At 40.6% G+C, this 18,171-nt stretch overlaps 1 protein-coding gene and 1 non-coding gene across 2 annotated transcripts; both read left to right on the forward strand.

Moving 5' to 3' along the window:
* Positions 1 to 3,030: 3,030 nt before the first annotated feature.
* Positions 3,031 to 3,923, forward strand: LOC127777555 (uncharacterized). Its single transcript, XM_052304161.1, has one exon. It carries the CDS (start codon positions 3,066 to 3,068, stop codon positions 3,672 to 3,674), a length of 609 nt encoding a protein of 202 aa, XP_052160121.1. The 5' UTR covers positions 3,031 to 3,065; the 3' UTR covers positions 3,675 to 3,923.
* A 3,905-nt stretch (positions 3,924 to 7,828) lies between these two features.
* Positions 7,829 to 7,909, forward strand: TRNAL-CAG (transfer RNA leucine (anticodon CAG)). The gene has a single exon. It is a non-coding gene; the product is annotated as a tRNA-Leu (tRNA).
* The last annotated feature ends 10,262 nt before the right edge of the window (positions 7,910 to 18,171 follow it).

Genomic DNA, 18,171 nt, shown 5'->3' on the forward strand with positions numbered 1-18,171 from the left:
TATGTGTATGTTTCTCAAACGACTAAGCAATATGTTTTTAAAAAATACTTTCTATAAAAAAATACTTTTAAAATCATAATAGTATATTTTTAAAATTATTTTAGTTAATACTTGATTAATTATGCGTCAATTCATTGCTATGTTTTACTCCCTCCGTTACACAATGTAAGACTTTCTAGCATTACCCATATACATATAGATGTTAATGAATCTAAATACATATATATGTCTAGATTCGTTAACATCTAAATGAATGTAAGCAATGCTAGAAAGTTTTATATTGTGAAACGGAGGAAGTACTTGCGAGGGTAGAAGTGTTTTCAACTCGTCGAAAGAACACATGCAGTCTAAAAGGATCGATGCTTCGAACACTAATCACAAATCGGAACCGTTAAACTGAGCGGTCAATATAATTAAGCTGACCATGAGCGAATGAACATATGGTCCCTTGCAGCTGATTGTTTGTGACCAAAAACGCAAGTGAGACAACACACGACTCGACAGTACGGGTGTACTACTACCAGACGCCAGGTGTGAAACGGAAAAGACGATCAGGCTCAGTCCAAGGTACATGCTGCCGTACGTACAGCTCGTGCCCATATCAGATCATATCTATAGTAGGATTGGATTAGATATGACTGCGTGCACGTACGTACGGTCCAGTCCTCTCGTCTTCGCTTCTGGAACGGTTAGCTTCGTTTACTGTGGGTGCATGATCGATCGAGCTGATAAACGAAACGTGGAAACGCACGAGGAGCACGAGAAATAATCTTCGTTTTCGTCGCCGGCATGTGTAGTGTAACCACCGTACCTGCAGCCAGTCAACCAACCAACCAACCAAACGGACGGACGGAGACAGACAAACACATGTGAATCAATCTGGCCGCATCAGAAGGCCCCATGCTTGACTGCATGCGTGCACAAGCAAATAACAGTAGCCCCATGCAAATAAGCCAAACGATATATTTATAAAACAAAAATAATTTGTTATATATATATATATATGTTATTAGCGATTTAAAAGTAAAAGCTGAAAAATAAACTTTGATAAAAAAAAATCCTAAAATCAGCTTTAAATTTTAAGTCGAAAATTAAGATTTTCTTTTACTAATAAACATAAGTATAAAAGAAAAAAAAAATGCGGCCGAGGATGAAGTTCAGGTCGTCCTACCACTACGGCTCACACACGATTCTGTCCTAAACACAGGTGATCTCTCCTCGTTTGCAAGCACTAGTCGTAGCACGTTCCGTGACTAGTATTCGTAGAGTACGTAGTGGGAGCAGTGCCACCGCTTGAGACTTGAGATGAAAACCTTTTTTTTTTTGGTTATTGCGCTTTAACTTCCACTTCTTCGGCTGGTTTCTAGCGGTGGGGGCACACGGTTTTGCGAAGTGATTTCCAGCCAGACCTAGCTCGATCGATCACTAGTCACTAGTAGTTACCACCTCCCCTATAGCTAACTACAGTACGTATCGTGCGGCTGATGAGTGGCAAATCGCCGGCAAGAGATCTCGGAATAATAATCCGGCGCCGGCGCTCCCGCATCTCCTCGAAAACCAGTTGCGGGCCTTCCCTTTTTTCCTTCAAGACATCGCGGGCAATTGCCAATTATACTCTACATACATGGTTGCCAAAAATTAATTTAGTTTCTCGAACAAAAAAAGTTGAAGGTTATAAGTTATAACTATGGGTCGCAGTACAGGATAAGCTCCGGGGAAAAAAATGAATTTGTTTGGACTTAGAGAAAACTTCAAAATCAGCGAGAACATTTTCAAAATTTAATATCCGTCTGAAAATTTTGTGACATGATACGATACACCGTGAGACGACTGAAACAAGCAAACGCCTATCTCCGATAGAATATGCCTGAATGCCTCGGACTTCGCCTGCAGCCCGCGGGTTCGGGCGCGCGTGGCGGACGAAGCGGGCGCACATATCTGATCGATCGAACGAGACCGCGTTCGCGCGCGCGCGTGCGGCGTCAGCGCCCACGCGACGGCCCGTGGTTTTTGGCTTCTGCTGCTCTCCGCTTGGTCGGATTTTGCGGGGGAAACCCCGAGAAAGCGTTGGTTTTGCACACGGGGTTCCGGTTGTTCGTAGGCGATTTTGGCCAATTGGGAGTGGTTGCCCATTTGCCATGTCAACGCACCGTACTAATTAATCCTTGTTTATCTGGCCGACCGACCAAATGAGGAGCAGTTGTTGTATTCTGCTGGATGCAAAGGAGAACATGTAGACATGTACTACTATGTATAACTAGGTTGACTTTTTTCTCTCTCTCTCGAAAAGTTTAGCTAAGTTGACTTTAATCCCTAAACGAGTGATCTGCAAGTTTAGGGACCGGAATGACACAGTCGAATAAGTTTGAGGATCTGAACGGTTGATTTGCGAGTTTAGGAATCGGGATGACACATCGGTACAAGTTTAGGGACCGGTGATGGACTTTACTCTTTTTTTTTTCACCATGTTTGCAAGATACCAAATTTGTTACTTTCTTTATATATTTTTACAGATTCTATAACGAAGATTCACTACTGTTGATGTGCTTATTTTATGTTCCACCTGGTGCTTCCTAATTGCAGTAGAAACACTTGCTTTCACATATTTCCATCGTTAAATAGTACTGTAACATTTATTCTTCTAAAGAAAGTGCTAATGTTCCCGTTGGTTCTTATTTGTCAACAATGTTTTTTTTTGCGGGGATTATTTGTCAACAATGTTGCAATGATCAAGTGGCAACCATTGTCCTCACATTACAAATGAACACACCCAGTACAAAACTGCAATATGTTGCTCGTACAACTATACAAGTTGTTCTATGAGGGAGAAGAAAAACTAGCAGCCATTTGTCACCATGGCAAGAGGCAGAAGATTAGTTCACAATAGAGCAAAAACAAAGGGGGTGAAATGAAAGAAACAAAGAAATTTCCATTCGTTTCAGCCGGCCACTACTCTCCCCTACTTTCGGCGCTTCCTCTATAAAAACCACATTTTCTTTGGTCTCCTCTTCTCAATATTCCAAACTCCAAAAAAAACCCATTCATTTTGTGTACACAATCGGTTGATGGGATCAGGTCTCTCGTGCAATCACCGGAGCAGCACGTTGCTTCGCCATCATCAGCCGGCGGCGCCGCCGCCGGCACAGGTCATCGCCGCCGACGGGTCGCTGACGGAGGTCGCCGCCGCCGCCGCCTTCTGCCCTGTCAGCGTCTCCGACGTGCTCGGCGGCAATGCCGGCCGGCTCTTCCTGTGCAGCTCCGACGCGCTCTACTTCGACGTCGACGTCCCCGCCCTCGACGGCGGCGAGCTGCTCCGGCCGGGGCAGATATACTTCCTGCTCCCCGTGTCCATGCTCGGGCGGCCCCTCTCCGGCGTCGACATGGCCGCGCTCGCCGTGCGCGCCAGCGACGCGCTGGTGGCGAGGGCGCGGCCTCGCCACCAGCGCGGCGGCGGCGGCGGCGTCAAGAAGGTGCGCATCATGCCGATGCTCGCGGCGAACGGATGCGGCGGCGACGACCGCGACGGCGAAATCAACGAGAAGCTTAACGAGAGGACTCTCGGCGAGTCGGTGATGACACGGCCATGCTGTCCGGCGAGCTCCGGCGACAAATTAGCGGCGGCGGCGCCGCCGGTGAAGAGGCTGCTCAGCACCATCGACGAGGACGCCGAGTGATAAAATGGAATTGATCGAAGCATAAGCATGCGGATGATCGACAAGTTGAAAAGAAATTAAGATTGTTGATACTTTTTTTTTGTTTACTTTGTTAGGTGGGTTGACAAATTTTTGGGGGTAGAAATTTAGTTAGTTAAAGAGCCAATGATACCAAGGTTGTCTTGTTTATTTGGTCATATGCCTTTGTCAATTTGATACAAGGTGAAAATAATGTGATTCATTTATTCAAGCTTGCACATAATTGCTATCTATCTATCTATCTATTATCTATCTATTATTATATACTAAAAGTCCATTAAACTTCCTACAAACGCTCTCAGGCCGCCACATAGGACCCCTACAATCGCTCCTAGGCTGCCACGTGGCTCTATCAAATCTAACCGTCGATTTTCACTTAAATTAGTGGACCCAATATTTTAGACCATTAGATTAAATTTTCACTTAAATTGGTGGACCCGATATTTTCGACTATTAGAATAGATGTATTTTATTTCAAAGAAACTAATTCCTTACTCTGTTACGTATTTATTATGCGGATGAGCTATATGTGTCGCACGTTTTTTTTTTTCTGAAAACAGTCGAATCTCTGGCCGTTGATGGTTTGATATACTGTGGATAAACGCTCGAGGGATGCAACTTTCCTTTTTTATCATCGTTATTAATCCTTTACCTTTTTTATTAGCATCGGATTTTTCCTGTATGTATGATGACACATTAGTTACGTTATAATTACATCCTATTTACACTATAATTACATACTAATTACATATGTAATTTTGAAACTTACGTATGTAATTTTGTGATTTACATATATAATTTTGGGACTTACGTTACACATACACTAAAATTACATATGTAATTTATAGACTTACAATGTCAATATGACGCTATAAATATAGCTATTCTTTTTATTATGTATATATGGAAGAAACTTCATACGCTCAAGAAACTAACGAAGCATACCTACGGTTCGTGTCAGAAGAAAAAAAAACTACGCACAGAATTACCGTAAAATCAATAAGCAAAACAAAAAGCATACATACTTAGTACCATTGGAAAAAAAATTGATGACATTTAAAATATGATTTTCTATTATTTAAAGATAAAACATATTACTCTATAAATTTACATAAATATTACCGTCAATTTTCATTTAAATTGTTGGACCCGATCAATGTTTTAGAACATTAGATTAGATGTCTAAAAGTCCATTAAACTTCCCAAAAATACTCCTAATTCACCATATGACATCCTACAAATGCTACTAAGTTGCCATGTGATGCTCTAATAAATTAGTGAAATTCTTAAAAAATCTAAAATAACAAACATATTTTTATTAAATTTGGTGGACCCAATATGTACAACTATTAGATAAATTTTCAAGAAAAAATTCCACTCCTAAACCTAGGCCCACCTAAGTCTATATGTATAAGTTAGTTTTTTTAAAAAAAACGAACGTACGTATGTACGCCTCCTCTTCCTTCTACTCATTTCTCAACTTTTTCACTCTCCTATTTTCATGCCTTATTAGTTTGATAAGCAATAATTTTGTGTTAAACAATTAAGCTTCAAAATCATACAACTAATTTCTGATCCACGTAACTATTTATATTATTCATAACTAAATTACAGCTGAAGACCATATTTCAATATAATTTAGCTTTGAAAAAAAATGTCATTTTGGTTTATATTTTCTAACTTTTGCGTGCCATTCAAGCAATTATAAAAAATATAAAATAATAATAATAATATATATTTTATCATAATACATAACTTCATAATAATTAAATTAGGTCTACAATCATAAAAGTAAAATGAATATACAATTAGTAATGTTTTCAAAATATGTTTGTTAGAAAGCAAAACTTATGCAAAAAGTAAGCAACTATAACATCTAAATCGCACAGCTAATATTGATGAACTTATGTCTTTAGACTATTTTACATTTAAAGACCCATATACACTGTAATATTGACTTTGAGAAGAAATATGTTACTTTGGGGCTATATTAATTTTTCTAATTTTTGTGTGCCATTCAAACAATTATAAAATTATAGAAAGATAATGATATAGATTTTATCACCATATATGACTTCAAAATAATTAAATTAGATCTATATGGATAAAAGTAAAATGAACCTAACATAGACCATAATATAGAATGAAAATAAGTATTATATTAACGTAAATCATTGTACATCCTCTGAGCGCACTTAAGGCGTCACGTGTTACGTCTTAAATAAAAATAAAACTTTACAAATTGGAAGAAAAACCATCTGACCATCAGTTTGCACTTAAAGTCTTAAGCCGCCATGTGTTACATCTTAAAAAATAGAAAAAAATAACAAAAAAATGTGACAAAAAATAGATAATCAGTTTCACTTAAATCATTTAGATAAAATAGAAAAAACCACCCCTCCACTCACCCTCGCCCCACACATACGCAGAACACGGCATTACACGTCCCTTCCCTTCTTGGCTTGAGCTCTCCACTCTACCCCTTCCTATTTATATAGCCAGAAATAATCAAAAATATTAACATATGCATAAATTTCAAGCTATATATCTGATATCTAATCTAAATATTGTTGTACTTATAATTAAAACAATGATTGTAAAGATCCATAAAGCCTATAGTTTGAACTGGTATAAAATATAAAATAAAGCAAGTAATAGAAAATGTCAATAGGGACTAAATTAAACTGTTTAGAGAAAATGTAATAAGTTCGTAAAAAAATTGGTTCTTACATTTCACTAAAATTGGACCAACCATTAAATGTTCCATTTTCGTAACAATTTTACAATGCTTAGACATTAATGACCTTACATCCATCGTATATCATAGCATTATGAGTTTCTCTACATATTATTACGCATATAAACCGCACTAAGATTCGCAGTATATAGTTCATTGAAATTTCATATTTGTTACTATTAAGTTTAAAATTTTGGGTTCATGTTAACTAGGTATTTTCTTTTGAAAAAGATAGTATAGATCATACAAATCACAAGGAAGCGAGGTATATGACATGTCTTTATTAATTTATATATAAGTATGTAACAACTTGCATGAACTTAAACCAACTAGAAGGAGAAATACTTGATGGTACAAATATAACATATTTATTAACAATAATAGTTCTATTAAAAAAGAGGACAAAACACCTTACTCCTAATATACGCTTGATTTGTTAGACACGTTTTCCAAACAAACTAAATAGAAATTCTTTCTATATAATAAAGAGATCATAGATAAATATTTATACAGATGTATTAAATATTATATATTTGAAAACCTAACAAATATCTTGGAAAAACTATCAAAGCAAAATGACAATGAATAGCGGAGGTCTCACCGTCTCATTCAAAAACAATATATTAATTTTAAACATGGGAGGTGTCAGCCAATTGATATTCTGTTTTTATATATATTTCAAACGCAATGTACAATACATGCCCGCGCGAATGCGTGGGCTACCTTCCTAGTTACTATTAGTAGTACCTATGTTTGGTTAATGGTTAGAGCATCATCACCCAATGCAGATACACAACACTATCAGGCCGAGTTTAGTTTCAAATTTTTTCTTCAAACTTTTAACTTTTCCATCACATCAAAACTTTTCATACACACACAAAATTTCAACTTTTCCGTCACATCGTTCCAATTTCAATCAAACTTTCAATTTTGACGTGAACTAAATACACCCAGACCTAAGGCTTTGTTCGGGAGGTCACATCATTTACACACCACTTTATATAGACTTCCCCAACTTCTAATGAATACCTGCAATGCTTTTATGGTACATGTCCCCTTTCTTTGGCAAAATTGTGGTGCCTAAGGTTCGTTTGTGTATGGTAAAATTCAGAAAGGGGAAAAGGGTGAAGCTTATTGGGCACCTGTCGGCTAAGCATGTTTGGAGTGCAAGGCAGAGTTACTTCGAGATCATCTGTATGTGTTTATGGTGTGAAAGGCACCTCGGCTAAATATAAATATTTGTGTGACGTTACGAGCAAGGTTGAGCAACGGGAAACATGTCTTCGTTTGCGTCAGTAAAACAGCAACGCAGATCACTGCACTCCGGCGCCGTGCAGTTTGGAACAACTAGTACATGACTTTACATACAAATATTATAATTTTACCTTGCGAGTAAGATGTCAAGATGGCCGAGTTGGTCTAAGGCGCCAGTTTCAGGTACTGGTCCGAAAGGGCATGGGTTCGAATCCCATTCTTGACAATAAGTTTTTTATTTCGTTTTCGCTACTTCTTCGAGCTCTTTTTCTTCGTATGTGCCACGGTCCTTTTAAGTTTTGCCCGAGTGAAAGTTCTCCGTTTCTTTTTGGCTGGTTTGCCTGATCTTTTTCTTCGTATATGCGGTAAGGTCCTTTTAACTTTTGGCCCAAGTGAATATTCTTCTCCGCCTCTTTTTGCCTGGTTTGCTTTGTGCCATCGATTGGTGAGCTGACCACGAGTAATTCCTAGTGCTAATCTGACTAGACTTGGCTCTTACGCTGTACACTCGCAGACTCTTCTTCTTGCAGCGCCTCCAGATGCCAACCAGCCCAACGCACCCACACGAAGGGAGAAAAGCAAAGGAAACAGGCGGCGCCAACCAGTGAACCCCGGCCCATCTTGCCTTTCGTCTACCTTACCTTTTTCCTTTTTTTTAACAATAAAAAAAAACTTTCTTATGAAGTACTCCGTACTAGAGTATTGTCGTTTGACTAGGAAGCTGCAGTTAAAAGTCAGAAAGGAAGGCCTGGACACGCTGCTGCTGCTGCTGGCAATTTACCGGCACCTTTCTTTGAAGTTAGCCGATCGCATGCTTTGCACGGCGATACGCGGACTCAATCAACGGATCAACTACTCCCACCGTCCCATAATATAAGGGATTTTGAGTCTTTGCTTGCACTGTTTGACCACTCGTCTTATTCAAAAATTTTTGAAATTATTATTCATCTTTTGTGACTTACTTTATTATCCAAAGTACTTTAAGCACAATTTTTCGTTTTTTATATTTGCACAATTTTTTTTAATAAAATAAATGGTCAAACAGTGTAAGCAAAAATTCAAAATAACTTATATTATGGAACATAGGGAGTAGCTACTAGTGGGGGAAGACACCGAATCAGCGCGTACGGAGCACAGCGATGTCGCACACTGTTTTTTTCGTCGCGTACGCTGCCGTGCCGTTCTCCGATCGATCCCTGTGTTTTCTCCGACGCCGGCAAACACGCAAGCGGATACTTCCCCTCGCCGCTAGTGATGTTAAATCTTTACCCGGCTGAGACTTCATGCTCGGCACGGCAGCGCGTGGAGCGGTGAGGTAGCTGCCGATCAGGAACGGGCGAAAACTCCACTAAATTTTAATATTGATAAGTAAATAGATAATGAAGTTTTTATAGTAAATACTATTTTTATATTGAAATTTGCTTGGGCTTAAAAAAAATCTTTTTGGCTCCCTGATCATCGTGAGTCATGAACCACCAATGCTACGGGAATTTCAGAAACCTGCAACCGAGCGATGTCCAAGCTATTTTTCGCTGTAGTCATCGTATATAATCCCCTCCATCATGGGAAAACATCACGTCATCAAGCTAAGGCCATGAGAAACCAGGGGTTTCTTATAAGAAATCCTTCTAGAAACAGTATGAAACTCTGCCGATATAAATGGTGCGAAATATCGATACTCAACTACTCAAGTAGTATGTCGGCGATTCAGTTCTCCATTGCATTGTAGCCATAACTATAGGCTATATAGGAGGATCCTCTGGATTTACATGAAGAAAGTCGGAGGTGAACAATTCTGTGGCTTCGTGAGATTTTCAGATATCCAATTCACGACGAATGGACAAGATTAATGCATTACAGTTCCACCGTAAACAGTGATTTACTGCAATACTTACACTGTACCAACCGCAAATTCATACATCACTAACTCATTTTAATGTGCGTCTATGTCTTTTATGCCCTGAAAGTCATAAGATTAGGTTCTATGCACAGCTGATGTCTAAACTCTGGGAACACCATAGTTCACGCTGTTGACTTGTAGTCTCTCTCCATTCATGCCAATGAGGCAATGACAGCTGAACGGTAGGGCCAGTAAGTCTACAGAATAAAGGGTGAACTTTTTGTTCGATGTTTTTATCAGCAATAATAGAAATATAGTGCGCGAAAACTAAAATTGGATGGATAAATATAACAATAATTTATTAAGGTTCATCTCCTCTCAATAAGATGTAATAACAGACTCCTGTTTGACGAATTGATTCTTATATAGAGTTAGAGGGCAGCGTTATAGAGAGGATATAAGACAAAATAGTCACCGAGTTCTACTTATATAATACATGGATACGAATGAAAAAACTAATTTTATAACTCGTCTGAAAACCGCGAGACAAATTTATTAAGTCTAGTTAATCCATCATTAGCATATGTGGGTTACTGTAGTACTTGTGGTTAATGATGGACTAATTAGGCTTAAAAGATTTGTCTCGTGATTTTCATGCAAACTGTACAATTAAGTTTTTTATCTATATTTAATCATCTATGTATATGTTCAAAGATTTGATGTGATGTTTTTGGGTAAAATTTTTTTGAGAACTAAACCAGGCCTTATTCCTGTGGGGCTTGGAGGCAGCATACTGGGGGTGTGTCGCGGGCGGCGACACTGTGGCCCGGTAACTTTTGAAAGTTGGAAGTGCTCACTTTGGCCCCCGTTTGGGGTCTTGTTCAGCAATGATCATTGTCAACGGATGAATAGATCGACCACGTGAAGGGCGAGCTGATGATTGGTATCAGTACCACAGTCTATAAACGATAGATTTGTGGATTGGGGAGCAGAATCAACCGGAGCAATCGATAGAAATGTTCTAAATCGCAGTAGAAGCAGGCAGGACGAAAAGGGGGAAGACAATGCACAGAATGCAAAGGATAAACGGGCCGGCCGATGATAAGGAATGATTGCGTGCCTGTGGTACTAAAGGAACATGATTCATGTCCGAAATACTACTACTATGTGAAAGCAGGGTTTCCCAAACCGCCGGGTCAGGGTTACCGCGCCCCGGCGGTGAACACAGGTACCGCACAGTAACCGTAGTAACCGTAGCAAATGAAACCGTGTAAAATTTATCAAAACTAGGAAGGTAGCCCGCGCAGTTGCGCGGGCATCTTATTTAAAATATTATTTTTTTTTGTTGTTATTATGATTTTTTACATTATGACTTGATCTCTCGGTGAAAGAATTTATGGTTTAAAAAAATAGGTACAGGAAAAAATAGTTATCTTCTAGGTCGACCTACCCACGCTGCTCTCTCTATCTCCCTTCCTTTTCAGTGGCTATGTTCTATCTACTCCCTCTGTCTCAAATATAATAACCTAGGATTTCTTTCCAGTGGCTATGTCCTATCTACTCCCTCCGTCTCAAATATAATAACCTAGGATTGAATGAGATGTTTCTTATTACAATGTATAATGACAGAGAGTCTATCCAGATACATTGTAGTATGAAACATCATATTCAATCTTAGATACTTATATTTTGGGACGGATGGAGAAAGTATTTCCCTTAATTAATGGATTGGGCGTCATCTATTGGGCTGATGCCGCAGACCTCTATTGCAAGGATGACTCGTCCAAATTGCGTGTTGCAAAGGACGGGAGGATGAATCCACCAAAATTGTGTGTTGGAGAGGATTAAAAAGTGTTGCTGGTGAGGTGAAATATATGTATGCAAGCCGGTGTGTGTGTATATATATGAAATCTTGCATCATGAAACTAATCTTGCTTGCTTTGATATAGATTTGAAATATTGTCTTGTGTACACAATTATGGAACTAATCTTCGTTTATTCATGACAAATCCATGCGCTGCACGTGCCTAATCTTGCATGCCATATGTGATTAGATTTTGCTTTGACATTAATTTCGAATCTTGCCTCCCATACACAATTATATATGGATCTAATCTTCGTTAGTTCACGTTATGGAAATAACCCATGCACTGCACGTGCGGGCCCTAGGGGGTTCTCAACTCTCTTGTTGCGCCACGTGGCGAAGCGTTTTGAGGGAGCTACGTAGCAGCTTGAGAGCATATTTAGGAAGTTTAATGAACTTTTAGTATATAGATAGATTTTATATTATTTTTAAATTTAATTGAATTTAAGGTAGTTACCGCGGTTTTTTTTACCGTACCGCGCGGTTACCGGTGGTTTTGCAGACCTTGCGTGAAAGTACGTGCAACGTTTCTTTCATTTAGAATAAGTAAACCTAATAAAGTACATTAGAAGGTCTGAATAGATTTGTAATAGTAGTATATGCCACATCTCGACATCTCGTATTAGGTTTGTTGGTTTTGAGACCAAGGAGTAACTCTTTTGCCCCTTCTTCATTTTATCCCCCCTTGTTTGCATCAGAGATAGGGTTTGCAATTTCAGTAATCACTGAAATTTTTGAAATTTCGGTGGTTGCTAAAGTTTAATAATATTCATGCTTTTTTGTGTTGTTTGATCGAGCTTATTTGAAATTTTTAACATATTTTGATAAGATTTTATCAAATTCACAGATATTTAAAAAAATCTAAAAATTTTGGGAAAGTTTAGTGCTTGTTGGAATTTCGAACCCCACCGAAATTTCGAATCATGATTAGGGGTAGAGGATGGGAGTGGAGCATAGGGGTGAAAACGGTATGAAAATTTTCTGGATTCCGGACCTATTTTTGAAAACGGAGTCTGTCGGTCGGAATTTTCCGGAAATGGAAACGAATTCGGAAATATTTTCTCGGTAACGGAATCGAAAATGATAAGGACAGTTTCCGTCGGAACTCGGAATTGGTCGGAAACTTTCCGGAAAATTTCTTGGAATTTCCAGAAATTTTGTGACGGAAATACCATGGATTTTTTTAAGCACTGAATAGTGAATACCATGGTTTTGGCTGTTATTTTTTAAAAACTATTTGTTATGCAAATCTAAAATTACATAAGAATATTTTTTTTCTTGCATCGGGATTTATGAACATCATTACTCTCTTAAATATAGATAATTTATTCCATAGATTGTGTTTTGTGATGTACCGTTGATACTTAATAATTGGATTTATATGATTGTGTTTTATGATGAATTGTTGACCGTTGAGACTTGAGAATTGGATTTATCAGTTTGAGGGGTTTTTTTATTCCAATAAATTTTCGTTACCGTATTCGCGCCGGTTCGTTTTCGCTTCATTTTCGGTTCCGATAATATTCGATTCCGTTTTCGTATCCGGGGTTTCCGATTCCAAAAAAATAGGAAAACTAAAACGATAAAGATGATTTCCGTCCGTTTCTATACCATTTTCACCCTAGCGGAGCGGGAGGCGTCGACCTCTCCCAGAGGGTGGAGCGGGGCTAGCTGGAGGTCCGGACCGGAGGTGGCCAAGAGAGGTCCTCGGCGGCGACAAAGAACAGGAGTTTCAATTCAAGTCAACATCCTCGATCTCTTCCGTCTCTTTTCTCGTCATTGAAGATAGGGGAACGTTTGCCCGTTGAAACGGAATCTCTTGCCAGTAGTCCGAGGGAGCTGACGACAGTGGCGCGAAGGTCTCAAACATTCGGCCCGGCACACGCCGTCACCGGCGTCGGCGGGCAGATCACCTTGGGTGTCGTACGTCCTGCTTGAGCTCTTGTCCGGGAAGCCTTAGCCTTGCTGGTGTGAGAGGAATCGGAGGGGCAGCTGGTGGTCGACGGCGAGGACACGAGGGTCACGGTGGCGTTCATGTCGATGTCGGGAGGTGGGCTCACGTCGTCGCGCTGCGGTGCGTGGCGCGGGAGGCGGGAGCCCCGCAGGCGGCCGTCGATGGATGGCGGAGGTGTTCCTTCCTCTCGCTCTCGGCGTTGCACAATTCGACGCTCGGTTGGGGAACCGTGGATCTCGGCGTCTTGGCGGCGTGATGAGTGAAGGCCGAATGGAGACCCACTAGGCCGGTGGCCCAATTGGGAGTTCGAAGATTACCACTCTAGTTAGGCCCATAATGGCCTTGCAGCCCAGCAAGAAAGGACCGCTTCTGTAATATGCCCATACATAGTTACTCTCACTTACATGCTCGCCGTTTCTTGGAATAAGTGCACTTTGACTCCCTCAACTATAGAGTCAATCTAATTCATATCCCTTAACCGCAATACCGGATATGTCGACACCTCCATCTATTAAAACCGGTGCAATTTGACTCTCTTAACGGTTTTGAGAGTGGTTTTTGCTAACGTGGCATGTTGACTTGGTCTACTATACTGACATGGCATGTTGACTTGGTCTACTATACTGACGTGGCAGTCCAGTCGCACAAATACAGCTCACAAGTGGAAAAAAATTAAAAAAAAAAACTGGGGACCACACATCTCTGTCGCCCAGCTGCTGCTAGCCGAGGCCGACTGACGCGCAGGCCAGGAGCCTTCATGAGCGCGGCGCCGCCGCCGGCGAGCTTAACCTCAACGAGGCTGGCCGCTTGCGACGCCATTGCCTCCTTTCCCGTGGACGTCGATCTTATACTGTCGTCTGGACTGGCTGATGATGCTCAGGAGTGACGGCGATGAAGTCATTCCTGGAGGACTTCTTCCCGAGGTGCTCCGACGAATGGCGGCGACGCGGCGGGATGAGTATTGTGTCTACAACAGCCACGTGCTAACGGCGTTCACTTCGTCGCTATACCTGGTCGAGCTGGCCGCGTCGCTGGCGGCCGGCCAAGTCAATAGGGTGGTCGGGAGGCATGCTCGTCGGCGCGTGCTCTTCTTCGCCGGCGCGTGCTCTTCTTCGCCGGCGCGACCGTCAACGCCGCCGCGGTGAACATCTCCATGTTCATTGTCGGCCGCATGCTGCTCTCTTCTGCATTAGCTTCACCAACCAGGTCCGTAGCCAAATCACTCAAATCCCTCTTCCCGAAATCACTCTCATCCGGGAGCAGATCAAACCGATCCCAAATTCATGCAATACATCTCATGAACCGGTCTACTATCAGGATTCAGGAGTGGCCATCCTGATTTGCTGCATATGTGCACCAATGGAACAAACTCTAGTCAAGACGAGTGATTGCAACTGCTAGCTATATCTAACACCATGACAGTGGCGGGGGCCGTGGCCGAGGACGAGCAGGTGGTGGTCAAGATCGAGACGATCAATGTGTCCAACCTGCTTGCTGGGCTGGAGGAAGATGAGGAGGAAGAAGAAGAACGCGACAACGGCGAGAAGTCCATGACTCAACCGATGGCGCGGCGGGGAGGGCAAGGAGCTTTCGGACGGTGGAGGAGTTCGACGCGTTGGTGACGCAGAGCAGCTCGTCGGAGAAAGACGAGGAAGCAGAACAGAGAACGCGGTAATATGCTCCGTGTCACCCCCACGATTTTTTTTATTTTCTTTCCTAGTGACTTACAGGTGGGCCTCGCTTGTATTTTCGTGACTAGGATGCAACATCAGCATAATGGACTAAGTCAATGTGCCACGTCAGTGAAACCACTCTAAAAACCGCTGAGGGAGTCAAATTATACCTGTTTTAATAGATGGAGGAGTTGAGATATCCGGTATTGCGGTTAAGGGATATGAATTTGATTGGCTCTATAGTTGAGGGAGTCATAGTGCACTTATTTCCCGTTTCTTCTATGAAAAAGTAACTATGGTGGCCCGCGCAGATTATGCGACTTGCATCATTATATTTTCTCTCATATAATAGCATATATGTTTTCTCATTATATTATTAAAATATATTACAATGACAACATAATTTTAAACTTTGGAATAACTTTACAAAACTACTAATGTGTAATATTCATATTGTATTTTATATACGTGTTAGTTATTAATTATTTTTAATATCATATTTTAGTTATTTGTAAATTATATATATTCCTATATGGACTCTAGACTCGTCTTTAAATATTTATTTTTTTTAATTCTGAATTTTTATTATTTCTAATTGTATTTCTATGTGGACTTTAAACTTATCTTTCAATATTCTTTAATTTTTAATATTCTTTAATCTTTCTATATTGACTTTAAACTCTTCTTCCCATGTTTTTCTTAATTTAGAATATTAGTTATTTGTAAAATGTATTTTTATATGGACTCTAAACACTACTTTTTATTTTATTTCTATATGGACTCTGCCTTTTCTTTTTCTCTGATTAATGTGAGAATTTCTAGGTCATGAGATCGAACGTGGAGACTCCTTTTTATTCCGAATTTTAGTTAGTTTTAAACTCCTATATGGACTCTATACTCTACTTCTAATATTCCTTATTTTTTAATTCCGAATTTCTATTTTTTTTCCTAATTGTATTTCTATATGTACTCTATACTCTACTTCTAATATTCCTTATTTTTAATTCTGAATTTCTATTATTTCCTAATTGTATTTCTATATGGACTCTATACTCTACTTCTAATATTCCTTATTTTTAATTCTGAATTTCAGTTATTTCCTAATTGTATTTCTATATGGACTCTAGTCTACTCTTCTAATATTTCTTATTTCTAATTTCAAATTTCAATTATTTCTAAATTGTATTTCTATATGGACTCTAGTCTCCTCTTCTAATATTCCTTATTTTTTAATTCCGAATTTCAGCTATTTCTAAATTGTATTTCTATATGGACTTTGTTTTTTCTTTTCTCCGATTAATGTGAAAATTTCTAGGCCATGAGAGCGAACGTGGAGGCTCCTTTTTCTATTCCTTTAATAATATAATAGATAGATATTAGAGTTACCAAGAGGTATCAATAATATTTTTTAGTGTAAATATTGATATCTACCAGAGATGTCGAGAGGTATCAAATTCTGTAAAAAAAAAGTACCTTCTGATATTTCCTCAATAACAGAAAACCACTCCCATGAAAAAAAAATTGGACCAAATCACCGGGGAGGGGGGGGGGTGTTCCCCACCTGAATTTCAGGAAAACGCTCATTATGGAGCAACCGACGCGAGGCGTCATTATCGGGCGTTGCGCCTGCTTCAATTCCTCGTCCCTCTCTCCTTTCTTCTCTTATTGCTCTCTCTTTCTATCGCGCATCTGTATCTGATGCCGCCACCGCAGCCCCCAGCACCACATCTAGTGCCAGCGCCGGCGCCTATCGTCGTCGTCGCTGCTGCCGCCGCCCGTCTTCCTCTCCTTCCTCCGTGCTGCTTCCCTGTTGCCTAGAGTTTGGCAACTCGGGAGCTGCGGACGACGGCGACCGAGCTCGTGCGGCGTCGACGGCAGTGGACACGCGGACGCGGCCGAGCTCCGCGGCTTTCGACGACAGTGGCTACGTAGTTGTGGTGGAGCTCGGCGCAGCGTTGACATGGATGTGGTTGCTAATCACCGGAGTAGAAGAAGAGGTAGATCTAGGTTTTTTCCCTTGAATTTTTTGATGTTTCATCAGTTAGATTTGAAACGTTGCAGTGGGTTTTTCGATGGTGTTTCATCTTTTTCTCGATGTACTTGGATTTGTTTCATGTTTCAGCACATTTGGAACCGTTGTTTTATATGTTGTAGCAAAATGTTTCATTGTGTGATTTGATTATGCTTCATCATTTTCAGCACTGAAACATTTTCACTCACATATTACTGAAATGCTCTATTAAGGGAATCTGTTTCATTTTTTTATTCCACCAACAATGTTTCAGCAAGTATACTTATGTTGTTTCACTATGTATAGATCAAATATTGCAGTGAATTGAAACATCATTTCGCTATTTGCTAAAACATTGTTTTCATACATGGTGAAACAGCTTCAAGAACCATTGTTTCATGTGTTGTAGCAAAATGTTTCATGAGGTCATTTGGTTGTGTTTCAGCTTTTTACATGATTGAAACATTTTTGATCTACTTAGTGAAACAACCAGCGCCCGATTTGCAGACGCCTCATGAATTCATTCAAAAGGAGGTTTAAGAGTTTACAAGGATAGGGATTACATTATTTATGATAGTGATTGAAGCGGGAAGGAGAAGATTGATTTCCAAACATGCTTCTTCTTAGTATCTCTCCATGAAAATGGTAGAGAAACATATTTGACAATATGCTTCTTCTTAAGAGCATTTTTACTGTCCTTGAGGCTGTGCAGTACCAAATCGTGACCGTTGATCAGGCCTCATCGGACGGTCAAAAATCACCTGTACCTCATGGTACCGCACCTCTGCCTTGAAGCGGTACCGTGGGTGGGAGGGTAGTTATGTACTTTCGCGTCTATTCCGCATCACGCACGCAGCATCCCTTCCTTCTCTGTTTCCTTCTCTGTTTGGCGAGAGAACAGAAGCCGCATATTCGACGGGCTAGAGCAGCGAGAGAAAGAAACCCTAGAATGCATGGCGGTGATAGATGGCGGCGGGAGCAGGTTGGACTGACGACCCGATGGCCGCCTAGATCGGGTAGCCCCGGCGAATCGTCAACGGCGGCGGGTGCGGCAGTCTGGATGCGACGGCTGCGGTGCATCGGCGGCAGCGGCGATTCGTCGGCGACGGCGGGCATGGCTGTCTGGATGCGACGGCTGTGCTGCAT

Source organism: Oryza glaberrima, chromosome 6 (genome assembly GCF_000147395.1).
Source record: "Oryza glaberrima chromosome 6, OglaRS2, whole genome shotgun sequence".
Taxonomy (NCBI): Eukaryota; Viridiplantae; Streptophyta; class Magnoliopsida; order Poales; family Poaceae; genus Oryza; species Oryza glaberrima.

Bases quoted from the DNA above. Each gene is read 5' to 3' on its own strand.
- LOC127777555 (XM_052304161.1), top strand. From the start codon at position 3,066: ATGGGATCAGGTCTCTCGTGCAATCACCGGAGCAGCACGTTGCTTCGC.